At 45.2% G+C, this 25,878-nt stretch overlaps 1 protein-coding gene across 2 annotated transcripts in view; it reads left to right on the forward strand.

Annotated features, from left to right (window-relative positions):
- The window catches only part of LOC132401760 (very-long-chain enoyl-CoA reductase-like), a 110,845-nt gene that overhangs the window by 69,192 nt on the left and 15,775 nt on the right, over positions 1 to 25,878 (forward strand). For both annotated transcript variants that reach the window (XM_059983934.1, XM_059983933.1), the window contains 3 exons: positions 8,168 to 8,271; positions 24,516 to 24,631; positions 25,417 to 25,522. In XM_059983934.1, the coding sequence (XP_059839917.1) occupies positions 8,168 to 8,271; positions 24,516 to 24,631; positions 25,417 to 25,522 (326 nt within the window). The remainder of the gene's footprint in view (positions 1 to 8,167; positions 8,272 to 24,515; positions 24,632 to 25,416; positions 25,523 to 25,878) is intronic.

Here is a 25,878-nt window from a genome sequence, read left to right on the forward strand (position 1 = left end):
GCATGGATTTACCAAGGGTAAATCATGCTTGACTAATCTGTTGGAGTTTTTCGAGGATGTAACCAGGAAGTTAGACGGAGGAGATCCAGTGGATGTAGTGTACCTCGATTTTCAGAAGGCATTTGATAAGGTCCCACATAGAAGATTGGTGGGTAAAATCAAAGCTCAGGGCATCGGGGGGAAGACACTGACATGGATGGAAAACTGGTTGGCAGATAGAAAGCAAAGGGTAGTGGAGAATGGGTGTTTCTCGGAATGGCAGGTGGTGACTAGTGGGGTGCCACAGGGCTCGGTATTGGGACCACAGCTGTTTACCATTTACGTTAACGATTTGGATGAAGGCATAAAAAATAACATCAGCAAATTTGCTGATGATACTAAGCTGGGTGGCAGTGTGACATGTGATGAGGATGTTAGGAGAATTCAGGGTGACTTGGATAGGCTGGGTGAGTGGGCAGATACTTGGCAGATGACGATTAATGTGAATAAGTGTGAGGTTATCCACTTTGGGAGTAAGAACAGGAAGGCAGATTATTATCTGAATGGTGTAGAGTTAGGTAAGGGAGAAATACAAAGAGACCTCGGAGTCCTTGTTCATCAGTCACTGAAGGTGAATGAGCAAGTGCAGCAGGCAGTGAAGAAGGCTAATGGAACGTTGGCCTTTATTACAAAGGGAATTGAGTACTAGAGCAAGGAAATCCTCTTGCATTTGTACAGAGCCCTGGTGAGACCACGCCTGGAGTATTGTGTACAGTTTTGGTCTCCAGGTTTAAGGAAGGACATTCTGGCTGTAGAGGAAGTGCAGTGAAGATTCACGAGGTTAATTCCTGGGATGTCTGGACTGTCTTACACAGAAAGGTTAGAGAGACTGGGCTTGTACTCGTTGAAATTAAGGAGATTGAGAGGGGATCTGATTGAAACATATAAGATTATTAAGGGATTGGACAAGATAGAGGCAGGAAATATGTTCCAGATGCTGGGAGAGTCCAGTACCAGAGGGCATGGTTTGAGAATAAGGGGTAGGTCATTTAGGACAGAGAACTTCTTCTCCCAGAGAGTTGTGGGGGGTCTGGAATGCACTGCCTCAGAAGGTAGTGGAGGCCAATTCTCTGGATGCTTTCAAGAAGGAGCTAGATAGGCATCTTATGGATAGGGGAATCAAGGGATATGGGGGCAAGGCAGGAACAGTAATTGATCAGCCATGATCTCAAAATAGCGGTGCAGGCTTGAGGGGCCAAATGGTCTACTTCTGCACCTATTGTCTATTGTCTATAAGACATAGTAGCAGAATTAGGCCATTCAGCCCATCGAGTCTTCTCTGCCATTCCATCATAGCTGATCCAGATTCCACTCAACCCCATACACCTGCCTTCTCACCATATCCTTTGATGCCCTGACCAATCAGGAAACTTACATCTTCCGCCTTAAATGTACCCATGGACTTGGCCTCCACTGCAGTCTGTGGCAGAGCATTCCACAGATTCACCACTCTGGGACTAAAAAAATTCCTCCTTCCCACTGTTCTAAAAGGTCAACCTCAATTTTGAGGCTGTGCCCCCTAGTTCCGGATCCATCTACCTTAGGAAACATCTTCTCCACATCTAGTCCTTTCAACATTCGGTAGGTTTCAATGAGATTACCCCACATTCTCCTAAATTCCAGTGAGTACAGGCCCAAAGCTGCAAACACTCCTTGTATGTTAACACTTTGTTCCCAGAATCGGGTGTTATACCCCGACTGTCCCTGCACAACATTTGTCAAATGGACTTCCCTGCTTTCCTTCCGTTGATAAGTCTGTTCATATGTTGACGTTTATTTAAGTTTGATTATTGACATTCGTGCATGTGACCTTTCTCAAGGTTCATTGTCTTGTAAATTGTAGGTTGTTATTGTGTTTTCTGTTATGGTGTTGCCTAGGATTGAATTAGGAAGCTCCCCTCACCATCCTCTCCCCCACACAGAAAAACTAAAATGGCATCTGGAACATCAAACCCCTCTCTTGTACAAATATTAACAGATTGCTCAGCCAGAAACCCCAACCCCCCCCCCCCGCCCAAACCCCCTCCCTTGCAAAAAGCCAACATATCGCCCACCCGGAATAGCGACTCGCCAGTCGGCATCAAGAAAGAGAACACAGAAAACTGAGGGAGAGCAATATAAACTACAGTCCAATAATCACATAAACCTCAGAATTTCAAAAACATCTGTCGGCCAGAACCAAGGAGAATGGCTGCTTCAACCCAGTCCTTCCGCGAAGGGAGACCTCGGCGTTGCTGACTAGGCTAACAACCGCCGTCGACCCGTGATCTCCGTGGAGGGTGTCCGCTGACCGCCCCCACATTCGCCCCGATGCTGCAATCTTCCTCGACGCTTCGAAGTGAAGTCAATCACAGCCCTGGGCCTCTTCTGCGTGATCACGGTCCTCTCCGGGGACAGCAGATCGCTCAATCGAGCTCTAAAGTGTTGTACCGATCTTTTAACCTACCGTAAGATCAACCTGCTGCTTCTCTCCTCACAGCCCTCAATATTTCTTTCATCCTAAGCACAAGAGATTCTGCAGGTGCTGGAAATCTTAGGCAACACACACAAAGTGCTGGAGGAACTCAGCAGGTCAGACAACATCTACAGAGGGGAATAATGAGTCACGTTTTGGGCTGAGTCTCAGCCCTGAAGTTCAACTGTATATTCCCCTCCATATTTCTTTCATCCACGTGTCTTTCTAAGAGTCTTCTAAATCTGCCTAGTGCAGGGGTGTCAAACTCATTTTAGGTCTTGGGCCGGATTGGGCAAAATGCAGCTTCATGTGGGCCGGATCAGTCGGGCGCGTGCGAACGCAGCTTTCATTGCCTCCGTTTTTTCAGCCTGTTCTCATGTGTCTCAGTCTCTGCTATAACTACAAAGTGTTTCACTTCACAAATTCCATTTCTTATGAAGAAGACTGCTGAACAAGCATTATTTTTATGATTGGTATTAACTTACAATCATAGGCTTCATATCACCGGGCCATTAATAATTAAAATAATAGATCTATCTAAAATGATCTCGCGGGCTGGATATAATTGTACGCCAGGCCGGATATGGCCCGCGGGCCTTGACACCTATGGCCTAGTGTATCTGCCTCTGCCCTCACTCCAGCAGTGCGTTCCATTGAAGAGGTTCTGGGGAGCATCGAAATCAGAGATGACTGAACAGAAGAACATTACAAAGCGTTGGAAAGGGAAGGAGAGAGGAACCACAGGAGAAGCTCTTTAAAAGGCCAGCCCATTATCCATGAGCCAAATCGCCACCTTCTGTGCTATCTAATTCTACTTTGGCTGTCACTGGTGATTCTGAATGCAGGCGTGCGATCTCTCGAGTTAAGTATGGATGTTCCCCCAAGGGTTATTCCCTCAGAGGAGAATGCCTGTGGCTGATTTCATTTAACCATGGGCAGCCACCACAGAGTGTCTGACAGATCGGAGTCAGGGTCCAGTGGCGTGGGATGCAAGGTGACTGGGGATTCTTCGCTGCTGCAGCCTTCCTCCACCTCCGCTGCCATTGTGATGTGTCATCATCTTCCCCCAGCTCCACCTCTGGAACTCCCCCATGGGTAACCGGACTTGGAGCTAAGCTCCCGGCGGCATCGCTCTTGGGATGTCAGGAGCGCACAAGCCTCTCCACAATGACAAGGTGACGATCCGCAGAGAAGCGATTGTAGGAGATGAGGGCGCAGTGATGTTCTCCAATCCTTCTTAGTTGCTTAAGTGTCCTTTATTTGGGCCGAGGCAGATGGAATCAAAGCTCGAGCGTTGAAACAAGTTCTGTAAACGCTTATTTCGGACTTCCAGTACTGACAGGTTTCTGATTGACACGATTTCAGTGTCACTAGCACGCGACTTACTTCACTGGGTGAGGGCAAGAGCCCGGTTTCCCTTTACAGAGTCAGATGAAGGGATTGCGTATGGTGCCTTACTGACGTGCAGATAACACGCTCTGTTTATCTACCTTAATAGTTCTGGAATCTCAGAAATGTGCACTGCTGAAAGAATCTGCTTGTGACGGCATGTTTGGCGGCTGGTGGATGTGATCCTAATCATGGGGCTAACATTGCCACTGAGAGAGCCACAGTTCCAATCGCCATCCACTGTTAATCAGACCCCACTCAGATCCCTCGCCAAAATAACAGCAGCCCAAACCTTTGAAAGAGTGAGGTCCAATTTGCCGTCTAAAGTCATCCTTGAGCCCTTTTATTTCATGTTCAGGATGCCACCAGAGCAGAATTTATTGCCTGTTCCATCTCCCCCAGAACGTACTGGTGCAATTCTACACTGCCTTCACAGAGAGTGTCCTCACATCAGCCATTACTGTCTGCTTTGGTGCAGCGTCCTCTCACAATACACAAAAAGTACCAGACTGTCAGGACAGTGGGAAAGGCCATTGGCTGCAGCCTCCCTTCACAGCAGGACTGGTACGTGTCCAGGACAAAGAAGTGGGCAGGAGTAATCATTGTGGACTCTACCCACCCAGAAAAAGGCCTTTTCTGAAACCTCCCTTCCAGAAAGCACTGTAGAGCTATTAACATAAAAGTTTTGTGCCAGCTTCAAAGTTATCCCCCCCACCAGACAATTAATCTGATCAACCATTCTAGTTAGTACCCCCCCCACCCCCTTCCATTACCTCAGTACTGCACTGTAAACACAGCAAATCTCTTTTTATAACGCTGCATTGATCGTGTGGATAGTCAGAGGTTTTTTCCCAGGGCTGAAATGGCTAACATGAGAGGGCACAGTTCTAAGGTGCTGGGAAGTGGGTACAGAGTAAGTCTTTTACTCAAAGAGGGGTGAGTGCATGGAATGGACTGCCGGTGAAGGTGATGGAGGCAGATATGATAGGGTCTTTTAAGAGACTTTTGGATAGGTACAGGGAGCTCAAAAAAATAGAGGCAACCCTAGGTAATTTCTAAGGTAAGGACATGCTTGGCACAGCTTTGTGGGCTGAAGGGCCTGTATTGTGCTGTAGGTTTTCTATGTTTCTATGTTCATATCGTATATAATGGCATTTATGTATTTATGCACATTTTATTTCATATCTGTAATTTAACCTCAAAATAAGAACATAAGAAATAGGAGCAGGAGTAGGCCATCCGGCCCATCGAGCCTGCCCCACCATTCAATAAGATCATGGCTGATCTGTCCGTAAACTCAGCTCCATCTACCTGCCTTTTCCCCACAACCCTTAATTCCCTTACTATGTAAAACCTATCTAACTGTTTCTTAAGTATATTTAGTGAAGAAGCCTCAATTGCTTCCCTGGGCAGAGAATTGCACAGATTCACCACTCTCTGCGAGAAACAGTTTCTTCTCATCTCCGTCCTAAATCTTCTCCCCGAACCTTGAGACAATGTCCCCTAGTTCTAGTCTCACCTACCAATGGAAACAACTTTTCCACTTCTATCTTACCTATCTCTTTCAAAATTTTGCATATTTCTATAAGATCTCCTCTCATTCTGAATTCCAGAGAGTATAGTCCCAGGCGACTCAATCTCTCCTGATAGGTTAACCTCTTCATCCCTGGAATCAACCTGGTGAACCTCCTCTCCACTGCCTCCAAAGCCAGTGTATCCTTCCTCAAGTATGGAGACCAGAACGCCACACAGTACTCCAGGTGCGGCCTCACCAGTACCCTGTATAGTTTCAGCATAACCTCCCTGCTCTTAAATTCAATCCCTCTAGCAATGAAGGCCAACGTTGTATTTGCCTTCTCAATAACCTGTTGTACCTGCAAGCTATTTGCAAATTCATTTTAGAGGTTAAATTACAGGTCTCAGGGTTGTATATTATGACATATAGGTACTTTGATAATAAATTTACTTTGAACTTTTATACATAATTCTTTATTCGTATACTTGTAGAATTTTTTTTGTTGCGAATTCCTAATACATGTAAGTGTATATGGTTTATAAATTTGATCCCATCGCTAATTGCCCATGAGAAGGCTGTTGTCAGTTGCCGCCTTGGCGTGCTGTAGTCCTCCTGGTGAAGGTTGTCTGCTCGTGCAGGTGGGGTGAGGATTCCAGTTTTCAGACCCCTGTATGAGAAAAGAAAAGCTGATGCGGTGCATCAGAGACTCAAATGCTGGAAATCTTGAGCAACGCACACGAAAAGCTGGTCAGGCACCCCCTCCGCAGACATCGATTTTTATTGGAAGATATAACACAGTAACAGGCCCTTCTTGCCGAACCAGTCTACGCTGCCCAATTATACCCATTGTGACCAATTTACATACCAACCCCTACGTCTTCGGAATGTGTGAGGAAACTGGAGCAACTGGAGGAAACCCACGCATGGTCACGGACAGAAAGTACAAACTCGTTACAGACAGTGGTGGGATTGAATTGGGTCACTGGCGCTGACAGTGGCCGATTAACCTACCCAGTACGTCTTTCGACTGTGGGAGAACACCAGGGGAAAAGCCTTGCGTTCCACAGGGAGGACGTACAGGGACTCCTTGCAGAACAGACCAGAATTGAGCTCAGGAATGCTCCCAGCTGCAAGGGTTACCATGGCACCCATCTGTGGGGCGTGAGCACTACTGTCCAGGCCAGTGTCCACTGACCATCAATAATTGCCCTTGAGAGGGTGATGATGAACCGTTAGGAAGGGAGTTGGACTGCGATAAACCTAGATGAGAGTTTCCTGATGGTGGTCTCACATCCCCTCCTGGGTGAGGGCACACAGACCTTTTCAGTCTCACAGGGACGTGCACTCACATTCTGGCCTTGCCAACTAGCTCTCAGAAAAAAGCTGCAGAGGCTTTTAAACGCAGCTCGCTTCCATCATGCACCTTCGAGATTATCTTCAAAAGGCGATGTCTCAAAAAGGCAGCATTCATCATTAAGGACCTCCATCAGCCAGGACATGCCCTCTTCTCATTACTACCATCAGGGTGGAGGTATAGGAGCCTGAAGACTCACAGTCAATGTTTTAGGAACAGTTTCTACCCCTCCACCAGCAGAATGCTGAATGGACAATGAACCCATGTACACTATCTCCCAATTTATCACTATTTTTGCACGATTTAATTTTTATCTATACTGTATATATACTATACAGTAGGTATGTGTATACCCTAAATTGCAATAATAAATAAATTATAAAAATATAAGTGTATATATATAGTGTATATATATATATATATATATATATATATATATATAAAGTATACAGTACAGATATACATATATATATCTTATTGGAATTTAGGTATATTTCTGTTGCAAACAACAGATTTCATGACCTCTGCCAGTGATAATAAACCTGATTCTGATTCTGGTTATGATTCTTGGGAAGGGATCCATCTGCCAGCAATCTTATGCTCTACTGACGATAAAACCTCACCCTTCCCTGTCCCCACCGAGGTCACACATCCCACAGCTGTACATCCAGCCAGCAAAGACCCTCTGGAGTCAACCAGCTCAACTCACTGAAGCCTACCTCAGCTAATCTCTACAGCCCAGCTGGTAAACAATGCCCAGCTCGCATGCATATTAGTGACCTTGCAATGTTTTGTTCTCCCCACACAGCATTAAACTCCATAGGATTACCACAAACCATCTTCAGTGAAACACATCCTCCTTCTGACTCTCTCACCTTTGTGAAAATGGAAATCAGAAACTCTGCAGAAATTTGATAGAAAACCGGATTTTCAACCTCAGCGGTTGCTTTTATTCGCTGACCTGCTGAGAGTTTTGCTTGCACCGTTTTCTGTTTTTGTAACCTTTACAGCAAGTGCTTGGCCCTTGCAAGGCGTTCTGCTTCCAAATGTAAGGTCCCTTCTGAAGGGATGCAGTTTGGCCCAAGTGCCAACATACCTGACCATCTTGTGCCACTGTTGACAGAGGGCAGCTCATTAGCATTCAATTCCCGCCACTGCCTCGAAGGAGTTGGTACGTTCTCCCCATGACTACATGGGTTTCCTCTGCTTGCTCTCCCTCCCACATATCAAGGACGTATGCATTGGTGTTGGTAAGCTATGGACTTGCTACGTTAGTGCTGTAAGTATAGCAACACTTGCAGGCTGCCCCAGTGCATCATCAACACAACTGGCACATTTCACTGTATGTTTAAGTGTACACATGACAGATAAAGCTAATCTTTAAAATTTAATCTCTTTAATCTTTATTTTGCAGAGGGTAAATGTGTCAGGGATGAGGAAGTGCTGCAGACCCTCCCAGTTGGAACCACCGCAACTTTCTACTTCAAGGACCTTGGCCCACAGGTTGGCTGGACAACGGTGAGTCTTCCTGCATCTGGCCGTGATCCCAGCATTCCCTGCTCCAGGGTACAGGTAGTGTGAGAGAGGACAGATGAATGCAAAACAGTCAGTAAAACCAAATCCAGAAGGTAGGTGATGCACCATCAATAACTCTCTGAGACGTGAGGTGAGATATAGGCTTTCATTGGCTGGAAGAAAGAACAAGCAGCAATTTACCACCATACTACATCCTGGAGAATGAGGGCAGGGCTCAGACCTCAATCGCCTTTATACTGGGGTCTGTGGGAGGAGCCACGGTCAGTGGGAGGAGCCACAGGAGCAGTCAGCAGTGGGGGGGGGGGGGCGTGTCCAGACAGGTATATGTAGTTCACCACAGTAAGTTAGGAAACTTTTCACTCGGTATTTATGGAAAGAGTTGTGTTTTTCTTGGGCCCCTGTACATAGGGGTCTTGAACTGTTTCCAGCCAACAATGGTGCACTGGTGAGGGTTCAGAGGGGGTGCGTGAGAATGATCCTGGGAATGAGTGAGTTAACCTATGAGGAGCATTTGATGGCTCTGGGTCTGACCTCTCTGAAGTTTAGAAGAATGAGGGGAGGGCGGGGTGGAATCTCATTGAAACCTATTGACTATTGAAAGGCCTTGATAGAGTGGATGTGCAGAGGATGCTTCTTATAGTGGAGGAGTCTAGGACCAGAGAACACAGCCTCAGAATAGAAGGATGTCACTTTAGAACAGTGATGAGGAGCAATTTCTTTAGTCGGGGGGGGGGAGGTGGGGAATCTGTGGAATTCACTGCCACTGATGTCTGCATAGGCCATGTCATTGGGTATATTTAAAGCAAAGGTTGATAGGTTCTTGATAAGTAAGGGCATCAGAGGTTATGGGGAGAAGACTGGAGAATGGGTTGAGAAGGATGAAAAAAAATCAGACCTGATCGAATAACAGAGCAAACTTGTGGGTCAAATAGCCTAATTCTGATCTTGTATCTTATTGTGGTTGTGTTACAGGCAACACGTCAGCCATTTTGTAAATAGCAAGCTCCCACAACCTTCTAGCAGAGCGTTTTAAATAATCAAAACCCTCTGCCTGAAGAGATGGTGAAAGATTATCTGAAAAATAGCAAATGAAGGGAGTTAGCCAAGTAGTGGGTTGTTATCGTCACATGTACCAAGATGCATTGAAGAGCTTGTCGTGAATACTGTTCATACAGATCACATCATTACACAGGGCATTGGAACTAAAAGAAGGTAAAGCAATAACAACGCAGAATAAAGTGTGAGAGCTACTGAGAAAGTGCAGTGCAGGTAAATGATAAAGTACAAGATTATAACGAGATTATCATACAAGAGATCTGTTCAAGAATCTGATATTAGTAGTGTCACAGTGTCATAGAAAAGTAGAGCAAAGAAACAGGCCCTTCAGCCCATCTAGTCCATTTCAAACCACTTAAACTGCCTACTCCCATCAACCTGCACTGGGGCCATAGCCCTCCAAACCCCTACCATCCATGTACCTATCCAAACTTCTCTTAAACGTTGAAATTGAGCTTGCATGCACCACTTGCGCTGGCAGCTCATTCCACACTCTCACCATCCTCTGAGTGAAGCAGTTTCCTCTCATGTTCCCCTTGAACTTTTCACTTTTCACCCTTAACCCATGACCTCCAGTTATAGTACTTGAGGATAAGGGAATTTGCCAAGTTTCTTACAAAATGTGAGAGCTTTGAGCTGAAAAAGTGCTTTTCAAAGAATTTATAGAGTGAGAGAATTATACAGCACAGAAATAGGCCCTTTGGCTCAACAAAGTGTCTAGCTGAGCCAGTCTCATTTGTCTGAATTTGGTCGTATCCTTCCAGACTGGGGGTTCCCAACTTCCTTTATGCCATGGAGCGTTACAATTAACCAAGGGGTCTGTGGACCCCAGGTTGGAGACCCCTGCTCTAAATCTTTAGTGTTCCTGAACCTGCCTTATTGTCAAAACTGCAGCTGTACCTGCCTCGATTCTAGCAGATTGTTCCATGTATCCACCCGCCTGGACAGAAACTTTCCCCTCAATAACCATTTAATTCTAAAGCTAGCACAGAGATGAGGGACAGAATGGGCTCCTTTGCCACAAACTTCTGTTTCTTGGTGGCAAGGAGCCTCACTGAGTATTTAAGCCTAGCACATCTCACTGGAAGTCCCCAGCCCAATTACCTCCTCAGATTGGCCACTGGTCAAAGCTCTTTTTCAGTCCGGACATTGGAAGTTTGAAGAGGAGGGGACTTCAATCAGGTGTTTGGGATTGATTAGTAAGAGCAAGCGCAGGGGCAGCCATCTGTGGTGATCTTGAGGCTTTAGCTCTTCGAGGCTTTGGTCAGAGGAAGCAAAGGAAAGAAAAGCTTGAGGTTTTTTTCCATCTCTTCTTTTAATCTGCTCGGCTGGAACAGTAGAGACGCCTGGCAGGATAGTGAAATGCTCCTCTTGTGGGATGCGGAAAGCAGGGAGACTTCCAGTGTCCTTGACAACCACAACTGCGAGAAGTGCATCCAGCTGCAGCTTCTGACAAACCACGTTAAGGAGTTGGAGCTGGAGCTGGATGAACTCCAGATTACAGGCAGTCCCTGGGTTACGTACGAGTTCCGTTCCTGAGTCCGTCTTTAAGTCGGATTTGTACGTAAGTCGGAACAAGTACATCCGGTAATATTTAGCGTCAGTTAATCAAACGTTCGTCTTAGTATATATTTCACTTTTCTATGCATATAAAGCACTTAAGAAACATATGTATTCCATTAATTAAACCACTGTGTTGCTTAGTAATAATTGTAGCTTTCATCGGGGCAGAGCCTTTCACATGCACCATGATTCTCACTTTATCCTTTAAAATTGTTCCGATTGTTGACCGACTGTAGCCTAACGCTTTTCCAATGACCGATGACGTTTCAACTCTTTCCAAACGCTTTGTTATTTCCACTTTATTTTCAATCGCGATCGCTCCCCATCAACAGAACAGAAACTCTGCGGACAGCGGGTCCCGAGCTCCACCGGCTCCTGAGGTCCACCGGGTCCTAAGGACCACCTCACTGAATTCCCTGGGTCCTAAACTCCACTGAACAGAGACAGGTTAAATGGGACAAGCGGGGGCTGTGCTGGGTTTGGGTACTGTATTTGATCCTCCACAATATTCCGTGTGGGAATTTAAACTGGAGGTGGCAGTGTTTTTCTTACGAGGTCGAATCGCGCTTGACATCAACCTGGCAATGGGAGCGGTCTGTCACTGGACTGAACTCGTTCTCCAGCCCGGTGCTGATCTCACTGCGCCACCAGCTGACCGGAATGGGGTGGGTGGGGGGGATGGGGTCGGGGTGAATCTTGCCAAGAAAAATTTAAGCCAAATACAAAGTTACACACTCAACACAGTGTCAACGGCAACGACTTAAAATGCCGGACGGCATCGTGATCCGGCTTAAAATGGTGGACGGCGTTCTCCTTCCTCGGTTCGTAAGTACGAGTTGTCCGTAAGTCGCACATTCATAACTCGGGGACTACCTGTATTCAGGAGGATGAAGGGGTGATAGATAAGACATATAGAGAGGTAGTTACACTCAAGGTGCAGGACACAGGAAACTGAGTGACAGTCAGGAAGTGGAAAGGGGTTTAGGAGCCAGTGCAGAGTATCCCTGTGGCCATCCCCCTCAACAACACTTTGGATGCTGTCAGGGTGGTGGGGTGCAGAATGACCTAACAAAAGAAAGTCACAGTGGATGAGTCTCTGGCACTAAGCCTGCCTCTGTGACGCAAAAGTGAAGGGAAGAGAAGTGGCATGCTGTGGTGATAGGGGATTTGTTAGTTAGGGGAACAGACGGGAGGTTCTGTGGGCAAGAATGAGATTCCCAGATGGTATATTGCCTCCTGGATGCCAGGATCTGGGATATCTCGGAACGAGGCCTCAGCATTCTTAAGTGGGAGGGTAAACAACCAGAATTTGTGGATTATGTAGGTACCAATAACATGGACAGGACAAGTGATGAGGTTCTGCATAAAGAGATCTTAGAGATAAGTTAAAGGGCAGGGGCTTCCAGGGTTGTGATCTCAGGATTGCCACCCATACCATGTGCTGGCAAGGCCAGAACTAGGAAAATTATACAGTTTAACATGTGGCTAAAGAGTTGGCGTAGGAGGGAGGGCATAAGATTTTTGGTTCATTGGGCTCTCTTCCAGGGAAGGTGTGACCTGTACAGAAGGGATTGCTTGCACCTGAACTGGAGGGATCTAATATCCCAGTGGGAAGGTTTATCAGAGCTGCATGGTGGGGTTTACACTAGAGTTGCAGGGGGGTGGGAACCAGAGTGCCAGAACAGTTAGTGGCAAGATTGTGGAGATTGGTAAGACCTCAGACAAAGTCAGGAATCAAAAGGTTGAGCATGGTGAGATTGATGTCCCGAGCTGCCTGTATATCAAAGTATTGTAAGAAAGGTGGATAAGAGTGCTGAAGATGAGATAGCTGGTTTACAAACAGAGGCAATGTGTAGTGAGGAGACGCTGTTGATGGGGCAAACTTGCAGTTAACAGGACGAGTTGCAACATAAAATGAGGACAAAGTTATAAAAGGGTGAATGTAGGACTGAAGGTGTTTTAATGCATGCAGTATCTGGAATAAGGTAGGTGAACTTGCAGTACAGTTGCCCATTGTCAGGTATGATGTTGTAGGCATCACAGAATCATGGCTGAACGATTATAGCTGGCAGTTTAATGTCCAAGGGTACACATTGTATATAAAGGTCAGGCAGGAAGGCAGAGGGGGTGGTGTCGCTCCGTTGGTAAAAACTGAAATCAAATCATTAGAAGGAGGTGACATCGGGTTGGAAGGTGTTGACTCATTGTGGATGGAGCTAAGGAACTGCAAGGGTAAGGAGACCCTGATGGGAGTTGTATACAGATCCTCAAACAGTAGCAAGGATGTGACCTATGAATTACAACGGGAGATGGAAAATCCATGCCAAAAGGGCAATGCTACAATAGTCACGGGGATTTCAATATGCAGGTAGATTGGGAAAATCAGGGTGGTGCAGGATCCCGAGAGGGGGAGTTTCGATAGTGCCTACGAGCTGGCTTTCTCGGGCAGCCCGTGGTCGAGCCTGCCAGAGGATCAGCTGTTCCGGACTGGGTGTTGCGCAGTGAACCTGAACTGATTAGAAAGCTGAAGGTAAAAGAACCCTCGAGGGAAAGTGGTCATAATATGACCAAGTTAACCCTGAATTTTGAGAAGGGGAAGATAAAATCAGATGTATCATATTACAGTGGAGTAAAGGGAATTACAGAGGTATGCTCCAAGTCACAAAAACAAAGGAGCTGATTGTGAATTTTACAGGAGGAATGGTGACAGGCTAACCCCTATTGACAGTAATGGATCCGGGACTGAGAGGGTAAACAGCTTCAAGTTCCTTGGCACCCACTTCACCGAGGACATCACGTGGTCTGTGCACACCAGCTGTGTGGTGAAAAAGGCACAACAGCCTCTTTCACCTCAGATGGTTGAGGAGGTTTGATATGGGCCCACAAATCCTGAGAACTTTCCACAAGGGCACAATTGAAAGCACACAATCAATCACAGGACTCTGCAGAGAGTGGTGCGGACAGCCCAGCGCATCTGTAGTTGTGAACTTCCCATGATTCAGGACATTTACAAGGACAGGTGTGTAAAAAGGGCCCGTAGGATCATTGGGGACCAAGCCATCCCAACCACAATCTATTCCAGCTGCTACCATCAGGGAAGCAGTACCACAGCATAAAAGCCAGGACCAACAGGGTCCAGGTCAGCTTCTTCCACCGGGCCATCAGAATGGTGAATTTGCGTTAATCTGAGTGAGTTCTACATTACATTGATTGTTCTATTTATTATAAATTATTATAAATTACTATGATTGCACATTTTACATTTAGATGGAGACGTAACGTAAAGATGTTTACTCGTCATGTATGTGAAGGATGTAAGAAATAATGTCAATTCCATGAGTGAGGAGTTGATTGCCATAACTGATTGGAAAAGAACACTGGCAGGGATGATGGTAGAGCAGCAATGGCTGGAATTTCTGGAAGCAATTTGGAAGGCAGAGGATATATACATCCCAAAGAGGAAGAAGTATTCTAAAGGAAAGATGACACAACCGTGGCCAACATCAGAAGTCAAAGCCAAATAAAAGCCAAAGAGAGAGCATATAATAGAGCAAGAATTAGTGGAAAGTTAGAGGATTGGGAAGCTTTTAAAACCAATAGAAGGCAACTAAAAAAGTCTTTAAGAAGATAAAGATGGAATATCAAAGTAAGCTAGTCAATAATATTAAAGAGGATACCAAGAATTTCTTCAGATACATAAAGTGTAAAAGGGAGCCGAGAGTGGATATCGGATTGTTAGAAAATGATGTTGGGGTGGTTGTAATGGGAGACAAGGAAATAGTGGATGAACTGAATGAATATTTCTCTTCAGTCTTCACTGTGGAAGACACCAGTAGTATGGTGGAATTTCCAGGTGTCAGGGGCATGAAGTGTGTGAATTTACCATAACTAAAAAGAAGGTTCTTGGGAACCTGAAAGGTCTGAAGTCACCTGGACCAGATGGTGTACACACCAGAAAGAGGTGGCTAAAGAGATCATGGAGGCATTAGCAATGATCTTTCAAGAATCACTAGATTCTGGAATGGTTCTGGAAGACAGGAAAATTGCAAATGTCACTCCACTTCAAGAAGGGAGAGAGGCAGAAGAAAGGAAACTATAGGCCAGTTACTCTGACCTCAGTGTTGAAGTCGATCATTAAGGATGAGGTCTCAGGGTACTTGGAGGCACATGATAAAATAAACCATAGAAGCATGGTTTCCTCAAGGGAAGATCTTGCCTGACAAATCTGTTGGAATTCGTTGAAGAAATAACAAGCAGGATAGACAAAAGAGAATCGGTGGATGTTGTGTACTTGGATTTTCGGAAGGCCTTTAACAAAGTACCATAATGAGGCCTCTAAACAAGTTACGAGCTCACAGCATAACAGGAAAGATTCTAGCATGGCTGATTGGCAGGAAGCAAAGAGTGGGAATAAAGGGAGCCTTTTCTGGCTTGCTGCTAGTGACCAGTTCCACAGGGGTCTGTGTTGCTACCGATTCTTTTTATATTATATGTCAATGATTTGGATAATGGATAGAACTTGAAAGAGTGGATGTGGAGAGGGTATTTCCTATGGTAGAAGAGTCTAAGATCAGAGGACATGACCTCAGAATAGAGGGGGGTCCTTTTAGAATGGAGATGAGGAGGAATTTCTTTAGCCAGCGAGGGGTGAATCTATGAATTTCTTTACCACCAGCGGCTGTGGAGGCTAAGTCTTTATGTATATTTAAGGCAGAGGATGATAGATTCTTGATTGGTCAGGGTATGAAGGGATATGGGGAGAAGGCAGGAGATTATGAAACGGTGGAGCAGACCCGATGGGCCAAATGGCCTAATTCTGCTCTTGTATCTTGTGGTCTTTCCCCAAGGATGGGAGGGGTATAAACCAGGCGAGAGGGTGAAGGTTGCTGCTGCCGATCAGCTCCAGCAGCCCAGGTTCAATCCAGTCTGTGTGGTGCTTGCACATGATAAACATCACGGATGTCCCTGTTTGCATCTGTCCCCATTCACATCCCAGAGGGTGGGCTGGACCCTAGTGAGACGGTTAGTGAAACGAGGGGTGAAGAGCTTACAGGGATGCATAGTGGGGAATGTGATTGCACCATGCACTAGCATGCACTCAATGGGTCGAATGGCTTCCTTCTATGTTGTAAGGAAGCACGGTTATGGTGTGCCCACTGAGATTGGAATCAGAGGAGACTGCCAGTCGAGCAGGGAGGGGAAGGGAGTGGTTCTGAGAAACCCAAACAATATGCAGGAACTGTTCTGACTTTCAAAAATATTATCAGTTTGAGACTGGGACATGCCTGAAGACAAACTACGAGGAGTGATTGATGAGTTAGTGGTCTAAGGTAGAAGGAGTCAATTATAGAAAACCTAGCACATTTATTTTTCAACATAGTCCCCTCCCACATTTACACACTTAGTCCAACAGTCGTGGAGCATACGGATCCCTTCTTTGTAGTCAAACTTTCTGCATTTTCACAGAGTTAAATTGTATGTGCATGTAACGAGAGCTGTATAACTCATCCCCTTCTACCTTAGGCCACAAACTTATCAATCACCCCTGCTGTGGTCCACTTCTACAAAGTAGGGATCCGTATGCTTCACAACTGCTGGACTAAGTGTGTAAATGTAGGAGGGGACTATGTTGAGAAATAAATGTGTTAGGTTTTCTAAAATTGACTTCTTCTACCTTAAGTCACAAACTTATCAATCACCCCTCGTACTCAAATACCTATCAAACACCCCCCTTGTGATTGAGTTATTTACGAACAGTCTATTGTCAGTGGGCCGATTCCTCCCCTCTCACAGAGTTTCTCAGGAATTAATTAATCAATTTGCTGTTTCTCAAGAATTAATTAAGACGTTTAAGAGTAAAACCCACCATATGAATAATAAAGCTCATGGATAAATGGAAATATTTCAAGCTTAAGAGGAATGTTAATTATAGACACGTACTGAAGGTGTGACTTTTAAAAGCCACTGGGAGAACTTGTACAATAGGAAGAATCAGTTTGGCAGAGAATGGGGATGAATGGGAGCAACACCAGAGTGGGAAAAGCCACAATTCTGCAGCACAAACCTGACCGTCAAGCAGGGATTAGGGAATGGAGCCCTCTTGCTGACAGAGTGCATGGAACATGCCCTTGTCGCAACCTCGCCCAGTTCCTCAGAGTGACAGGACCTCAGAGTAGAAGAACTTAAAAATAGAGGGAGTAGGTCTTTTGGCTTCTTGCGGATCCTCTGCCGTTCAGTAAGATCATGGCTATTCATTTACTTCAGGCCCAACCCCAATGTCCCTGAATAAAGAAAGCTTCTGGCATGTTGACTTTGATATATCAAAGCCTTGAGCACGGGAGATGGGATGTTACGTTGAAGCTGTATTAGATGTTGGTGAACCTAATTTGGAATTTTGTGTGCAGTAAAGGTATCAACAGGATTGAAAGAGTGCAAAGAACATTTTTTAAGGATGTTGCTGGGATTTGCTTGCAGGGAGGTTACGGGGAAAGGTTGAATAGGTTAGGACTTCATTCCCTGGAGTGTGAATGGAGAATGAGGGGAGGTGTACAAAATTATGAGGGGTAAATGCAAGTGGGCTTTTTCCTCTGAGGTTGGGTGAGAATAGAACAAGTTAAGGGTGGAAGGCTAAGGGTGAAAGGTGAAATAATTAAGAGGGAACAGGTGAAACTGTTTCACTCAGACGGTGGTGCGACTGGAACGAGCTGGCAGCAGAAGTGGTGGCAACATTAAAGAGAGATTTGGGTAAGTCCAAGAATGGGAGGATTATGGAGGGCTGTGGTCTAGATGCAATTCAATGGGACGAGGCAGAGTAACAGTACAGCACGGGCCAGATAGGCCAAAGGGTCTGTTTCTGTGCTGTGGCACTCTGTGATTCAAAAAGGTAAGTTTAAAAGCATTTGCCGGGAGCTCTCAGAAGCCCAGAGTAAACAGGCAAAGGGGCACACTGCCCACCACAAATTCTGTCAGGTATCTCCTGCTCCACCAGAGAATCCCATATCAGTCACACCAGCACCTAGAAAACAGAGGAAGCAAGTCCCACTGGATTCTGAGGGGCAGACGGGAAAGGAGAGATGATGTGGACTGCACTACCACCTACTGGCTATAGTCTGCAATTGCATGTAAACTCCAATGTGGTCTGTAATTAAATGGATTAAACTACTCTGTGGTTCTAATCTGTCAACTGAAGAAAATATGGATCCAGAAACTAGGCAGTATCGTTTGTAACACAGGATGCAAACAATTTACAATGGACTTGCCTGAAAGGAATTGGAATTGGTTTATTATTGGAGGATGCAGGCCTCTCCTTCAGATGTTTTACCAGTCTGTTGTCACCAGTACAACCTTCCCCACGGTGTGTGCTGGGGCAATGGCATCAACACAGGTGATGCCAACAGGCTCAATAAACTGATTAGAAAGGCTTTCTCTGTTTCTCACCCTTTGCATGCCACCTTGGCTGAACAGAGGAGCACTTTTAGTAATAGACTGAGTCAACTGTGCTAATTCACCCTCAGCCATTAGGTTCTATAGTGAGTCAACCTATAGCTGAGGAAATGATGACCCCCCCCCCACCCCGCTAGACTCTTTGAAGTGACTTATTTGTTATTTGTTCTTATTTCTCAAATTATATTTGCATATCAGTGCACTTGTAATGCTACTGTGAGACTGCAATTTCCTTTTGGATCAGTAAAGTATCTATCTCTATCTTACTGTCACATGTACCAAATCACAGATATTTTTATACATTTCAAATGATTACAGGTAGTCCCCGAGTTACGAACGTCTGACTTACGGACAACTTGTAATTACAAACTGAGGAAGGAGAACGCCGCCTGCCATTTTAAGTTGGATCGCGATGCTGAACGCCATTTTAAGTCGTTGCCATTGACAATGTGTTGAATGTTTAACTTTGTATTTGGCTTAAAATTTTCTTAGTAAGATTCATCCCGGCACCTACCACCACCCGCCCCCCCCCCCCACCCGGTTCCGGTCGGCTGGTGGCGCAGTGAGATCAGCGAGTTCAATCCAGTGGCAGATCACTCCCGTGCCAGGTTGATGTTGATCCAGTGACTCCCGTACCATCCGTGCCGGGTTGATATCAAGCTCGCAACTTGACCTCGTAAAAAAAAACACTGCCACCTCCAGTTTAAATACCCACGCGGAATATTGTGGAGGATCAAATATCCAAATCCAGCACAGCCCCCACTTGTCCTATTTAACCTGTATCAGTGCGGTGGTCCTTAGGACCCAGCAGATCTCGGGAGCCGGCGGAGGTCAGGACCCGCAGTGTTTCGGTTCCATTAATGGGGAGCGATCGCGATTGAAAATAAAGTGGAAATAAATAAAGCGTTTGGAAAGAGCTGAAATGCCATCGGTCATTGGAAAAGTGTTAGGCTACAGTCGGTCAACGATCGGAACAATTTTAAAGGATAACGGATAAAGTGAGAATAATGGAGCATGTGAAAGCTACAATTATTAGTAAGCAATGCAGTGGCTTAATTATTGGAATACATACGTTTCTTAAGTGTTTTATATGCATAGAAAGGTAAAATATATACTATATACTAAGACAAACATTTGATGAACTGATGCTAAATAATACCAGATGTACTTGTTCCGACTTACGTACAAATCCGACTTAAAGACTGACTCAGGAACAGAACTCGTACGTAACCCGGGGACTGCCTGGTACACAGTGTACTGAGATAAAACAATAACAGAATGCAGAATAAAGTGTTACAGTTATAGAAAAAGTGTAGTGCAGCTGACAATAATGCGTAAGATCATAATGAGGTAGATTTGGAGGTCAAGAGTCCATCTCTTGATGGACTCCAAGAGTCCAAGAGTCAAGAGTACTAGGTCCCAGACAATGGTCTTGCAACAATGTGGAAGGAGCTATCCGTCAGCCTGATGGTATGTGCTTTCAGCCCTTTGTGTCTTCTGCCCATTGGAAGAGAGGGGAAGGGAGAAAATCCATGTGGATGGGATCTTAAAACATGCTGGTTGCTTTACTGAGGCAGCAAGAAGTGTAGACAGAGTCCATGGAGGCGAGGTTGGTTTCTGAGATGTACTGAGCTGTGTCTACAACCCGCTACTATTTCTTACGGTTATTGGCAGAACAGTTACCTTATCCCTAGATGGAATCTAGAAGGAATCCTAGAACTATTTAGACTGTGGTAGCATATTGGGGGAGATCTTGTTCATGGAAAGTAGAATTGGGGGAGGTAGTTTCCTGTCTTGTCCCAATTTACCCTCGAGTTGTACAGGCAGGGGAAAATTAGAGACAGATGAAAATAGGGTACGGGGCATCAAAGTGTGAGTGTGGAGATGTTGGGGGGCATTGTTCATGAAGAAGAGAGAGGGAAGGGCAAAGAATGAAAGAAGAATGAACAGAGGAGAAAGGGCAGAAATAGAGGGAAGGTGGTTAAGGTTTCGAGAGGAAAAGATGAGGGAGGGAAAGTTGATGGAGGTGGAGGAGAGGAGGGAAAGAGATGGGGGACAAGGATATATCAGGTGATTGTTGGAAAAGAATATAGAATGAGAGCAGGGGAAGAAAATAATGTAGAGAAGTATAAAGAGTCCCAGAAAAGCAAAGAAAAAGTGTGAATTACAGGATGTGATTGGAGGAGGGAAATGGTATGTGTTGTAACTCTGAAACATAAAACTAGTTGAAAAGAAACATGGATCTGGGAATGTGTGTGTTAGTTTCATTTTTACTTTAAGCAAGGCATGCATGTATAACATGGTGGCTCGATGACATATCCCATTCACGTACTTTTATGTCTAACCCATAATGAATTATTTAAATAAACAATGCTTGATCACACAATATATTTACAAATAATTTGGAAAATGTGTAGCTCTGGTGGTTGATTGCTGGATTGAGTTGTTCTCCGATCTTGGCAATTTACTTGCAAATGTTTCGTCAGCATATGAGGAGGCATCTTCAGTAATATTACTGAAATATTAAATACGCAACAGTCCCCCCACTTAGCTAAAACTCCAACTCAGAATGTAGCACAACTCAACTCAGATGAAGTGTCCCATTCAAACCTAGAGATTTAATCAATGTGAAGTGATTGCTGTGAGATTTAATCACTTTTCTAGTCACCCTGTGGATCAACTCTGCCGTAATAGGGAGACTTGAATTGCATCTGGAAGAATTCATCAAGAGGGGAGTCTTGTTTTGTACATTTTTCAGGTATGCCCTTTCCCAAGTGTAAATCGGACAATCCATCAGCATTTCCATGATTAGTTATCCTCTTGAATTCGATCTTGTAATTGTGTCCTCCAAGAAGCAGAGCCCATTGTTGCATTCATGCTGCTGCAGTTAGTGGATCACCCTGCTGTGGACTGAAAGGGTTAACTAGTCAGTAACGGGGGTCAACTCTCTCCCAGACAAGTTCTGGCTGAAATGTTTTACACCCCAAACCAGACTCAAAGCCTCTCTGTCAATCTGTGTGTGGTTTTCCTCAGTAGCGGTAAGGGAACGTGATTCAAATACCAAGGTGTGTTCACTTCCATCACTCGTAACATGTGACATGACTACGCTTACACCACAAGGCGAGGTGTCAAAGTGGATCATGATGTGCGAGTACAGTGTCTGATATCAGCATTTCCTTTGTTTTTCTGCAGCCCACTTCACTCTGCTTTGTCCATTGCCAGTTCTTCCTGATCTGTAATAATGAGTTCAAGGGTGGAGCCAGGTTTGTCAAGAACCTGTTGTGGTAATTGACAAACCCTAAAAAGGACCACAACTGTGACATGTCCTTTGGCCTTGGGGCATCCAGCACTGCTTGAATTTTCTCAGCACACTTGTCTAGTGTGTCAGTAGTGTGATCACAGTAAGAGATGCTTGGTTTAAAGAATTCACACTCGCTGCATTGTGCTCTGAGCCCATAATCTTCTAATCCTTTCAGCTCTTGGAGATGTCCCTTGATATCTTCACTTGTAACGATGATGTAACAACAATATTTCCCTCCTCTAGTCACATCTTGTAATTCACACTTCCCCTTTGCTCCTATACCATGATGTAAGTCTGGGTGCGTGGGATCTGATCCGTAGCTTTCTATCAGAGTGCAGGTGTAGATACTGCTCCAAAAGTAAGCCTGCCACAGTGATAAAGCATTTGTCAGTATTTATGGTGAGGGACACTTGGGACTCTTCTTCTAGCCCCTTCTGTAAGTAGGCCTCAGCCAAGTCCACTTTGCTGAAGTGTTCCCCTCCTGTTTGGTTTGCAAAGATATCCTCTATTCTGGGCAGAGAGGATTGGCCTATGTTCAGTACTGGGCTGGACGGTGACTTTAAAATTGCCACAGATCCTGACGGACTCTTTCTTCTTGGGTACTGGGACCACTGGGGTTTCCTATGGGCTCCACTCAACCTTGGGAAGAATTTTTTCAGTCTCCATCTAGTTCACTGGCTATTCTGTCATGGATGGTATAAGGAACCGGATAGGCATTGTAAAACTTGGGTTAGCTTTTTCATTTAACACTATTTTACCCTTGATACTATATGTTTGAGTTTTCCAATGCTTGTGGCATCATCTAATACCTTTCTTAATTCACTCTCAGTTGACTCTGTTGCAGGGGATGGATCTCCATTGAAGTTGTAGTTGTCTCTGCCAGTCATGACTCCACAATACTGGCCCTCCTGTTTTTACCACATACAAGCCCAATGTGGCTTGTTGGATGTTGTATTTCACTGTAACAGATGTCATTCCCAAAGAGTTATCATTTCTTCAGTATATGTTCTTAGTTGGATATCTGCAGGCTTCAGTTCAGTATCTTTGAAATGCCATTCAAACTCATTTTGTGGAATGACTGAAACAGCTGAGCCTGTGGCCAACTCCATTTAAATTAATTTGCCATTCACTTCTCATGTAAGCCATATTGTTTGTCTGTTGTTAGTTTTCACATTGTAAATCACAAGGCCACTCAGTCCTGTGTCGCTCTCAATATTATCAAATTTTTCAACAGTATGCAAAGTAGTGCTCTTTTTGAAACTGAAACTTGACTTTTTGTCTTTTTCTCTTCCCTGTGCAGTCCGTTTCTTTTTGACTGCCAGGCATGCTCTTTGTATGTGTTTTTTTGTTGCATTTTCTGTAAGTTTTCATCTTTAAACCTGCATTGGTCTGGTGTATGTGAGCTCCTGGCACAATGGTAACACAATTTGTTTGGCCAGACCCGTTTCTGTTTAGGCATTCATGTTCACTTTCACTGCTGACTGCAAATCAGTTGCATCTCTGTCTGCTGTTTCCATTGAGACAGTAATTTCAACTGCTTTTTTAAATGTGAGTTATGCTTCAGTTAGGAGCTTTTTTGAATGTTTTCTAGTAAGGTTCCACAAACTAAACAATCTCTCAGCGATGAGTGAACTCTTTCCAGGCCTCCAGCTGGGTGCAGGTATCGATTATAACCAACGTTTAGATGATGAGCTATTGGGATTTCATTGTAAGCAAGGTGGGAGAGCGAAAACCTGATTGAAATGAGGACTAACCAATCAGGAGAGATGGACTATGGGGGTATAAATAGCACCAGCCTGGACATGCCCGGGCATCAACCCTGATGAGGATGGCAGAGCTTGTCATCGAAACGTCTGTTATAATCGATACCTGTACTTGGCTGGAAGTCTGAGAAGAGTTTATTTGTCATATATGCTGGGAAAGCATTAGATACTTTTTTCAACCTTTTAGTGCATCATGAAATCTACTACTGAACTGACAATGATCGGACAATTTCTTCAATTCAGCCACATACACTGAAATTGATTCTCTTTCCTTTTGATTTTGCTTATGAAACCCAAAGCATTCTGCAATCAATAACGATTTCGGTTCCAAATATTGCAGACTTACTTTTACGATATCAGCAAAGCTCATTTTGGCTTGTTGGTTGGAGCAGTTAAACTTCTGAGCAAACTGTATGCCCTTAAACCCAATGCACTCAGCAACACTGGCTATTTCATTTCCTTCGAATTCTACGCAATTCACTCAGCGTACAATATCCAGTTATCTCTTGTGCAATCAAATGCATCTATTAGGGAAATGTTAGTAGCCATTTGTGCTTTATTTATTATTATTATCTCCCAGGACTTGTTGTTTATGAACCCATGAAGTTATCCATTTTATTTTTTTTTAAACTCAGCGGACTCTGTCCCTTCCTGAAGAAGCACTTGGATGTCATCTGTTTTTTTTAAAAAACTGAACGTCTCACTGCGCTTTAAGAAGTATATAGTCATCTCAGGTTCCTGGTCGTCACTATTGTTTTGTCATTCCAAAACATAAAAGTAATTGAAAGGAAACATGGAGCTGGGATTGCGTGTCTTAGTTTGATTTTTACTCTAAGAGAGGCACGGACTTGTGATGTGGCGAGTGAGTGGCACCATGCTTCTGGTGCCAATACAGCACGCCCACAACTTACTAACCCCTACTAACCTGTGTGCCTTTGGAGTGTGGGAGGAAACTGGAGCACCCGGAGGAAACCCACACGGCCCTGGGGCGAACGTACAGTCTCCCCATGGACAGTGGTGGGAATTGAACCCTGTTCGCTGGTGCTACCTTGCCACCCTCTCTGTGTATCAATGACTCTGCCCTTGCACTTTGACTGCAGGTGTTCCTGACAGAGTACGCCGGCCCACTCTTCATCTACCTGCTCTTCTACTCCCGCCTGCCTTTTATCTACGAGGAAGAGTATGACTTTACCACCAGCCCTCATACCGTGGTGCAGTAAGTACATGGAGTGCCTGGTGCTTACAGTGCTTTTGTATTGCAGTCCACGGCAGAAATAGAGAGGGAGGCAGAACTAGTGACCCTGGGGATTTCTTAATGGAGGTGATCCAGCTTTCACGGAGTGTGCCTGAACCCCAGAGGCCACGGCGCATGATGGTCCAGCATTGAGTGGGCTTCAGGAAACGGGATCATCCTTCGAATGTCGGTGTTAGGGAGGGGGCTCCGGTATTGGGTGGGCTTCAGGTTGCCCAGGGAAGGTAGGCTCTGGTTCTGAAGCCTGTGGGGAGGCCGAGGGAGAAGGCCGTAAAGCTGGAGAGAGGAGGCATCATTGCCGAGAGAAGCAGACGAGTTTGAGGAAGGCCGGGAGGCATCACTGCTCTTCCTGAATCTGAACTCTAAGAGTACTGGAATCACCACCCTCTGCCCCCCTCCCTACCCCACCATCTCCGTTTTCAGTCCTCCGAGCCCAGCAGCCAGATTCCTTGCTGTAATACTCCAGCAGGCAATACTGAGAGCAGATCAGCTGCCTGACGCTCTCCCCCGGCACAGGTTTGCGAATTCTCAACTGCTTTTACCCTGGGATTCCCCAACCTTCTCCTACTCAAAGGGACCACCCCCATCCAGCATCTTCAACCCCAGTGGTTCGGGCTTTCGACCTGCCATCAGAGTTGGCAGCAGCTCTGGACTGGGCTGGGAGACTCTTTGGCTCTCTCCCAGACGGAGGACATGAGCAGGTCCCTCGCTGCCTGGGCCCACATTCAATTTTTCCTTGTCTCTTCCAGCCTCGCAGGCTTTTGCCATTCCTTCCACTACGTCAAAAGACTGATCGAAACGCTGTTTGTGCATCGTTTTTCTCACGGGACAATGCCTCTCCGCAATACCATTAAGGTAAGTGCTTCCGAGTGCTGTTGGTCCATAATAGTTTTAAGGTGCTTGGGAGCAGGTACAGCGGGGATGTCTGTTTCTCACACAGAGAGTGGTGGGTGAGTGGAATGCAGTGCTGGTGACGGTGGTGGAAGAAAATACAACAGTTTTTTAAGAGATTCTTAGATAGGGACATGGAGCTTAGAAAAATAGAGGGCTATGTGGTAGGGCAATTCTAGGCAGCTTCTAGAGTAGGTTACATGGTTGGCACAACATTGTGGGCCGAAGGGCCTGTAATATGCTGTAGGTTTCTATGTTCTAACTGCCCATCTGTCATGGCATGAAGCATACTCCAATAAAGGATGGATGTGCATGTGGTT

This window comes from Hypanus sabinus, chromosome 11, assembly GCF_030144855.1.
Source record: "Hypanus sabinus isolate sHypSab1 chromosome 11, sHypSab1.hap1, whole genome shotgun sequence".
Lineage (NCBI taxonomy): Eukaryota > Metazoa > Chordata > Chondrichthyes > Myliobatiformes > Dasyatidae > Hypanus > Hypanus sabinus.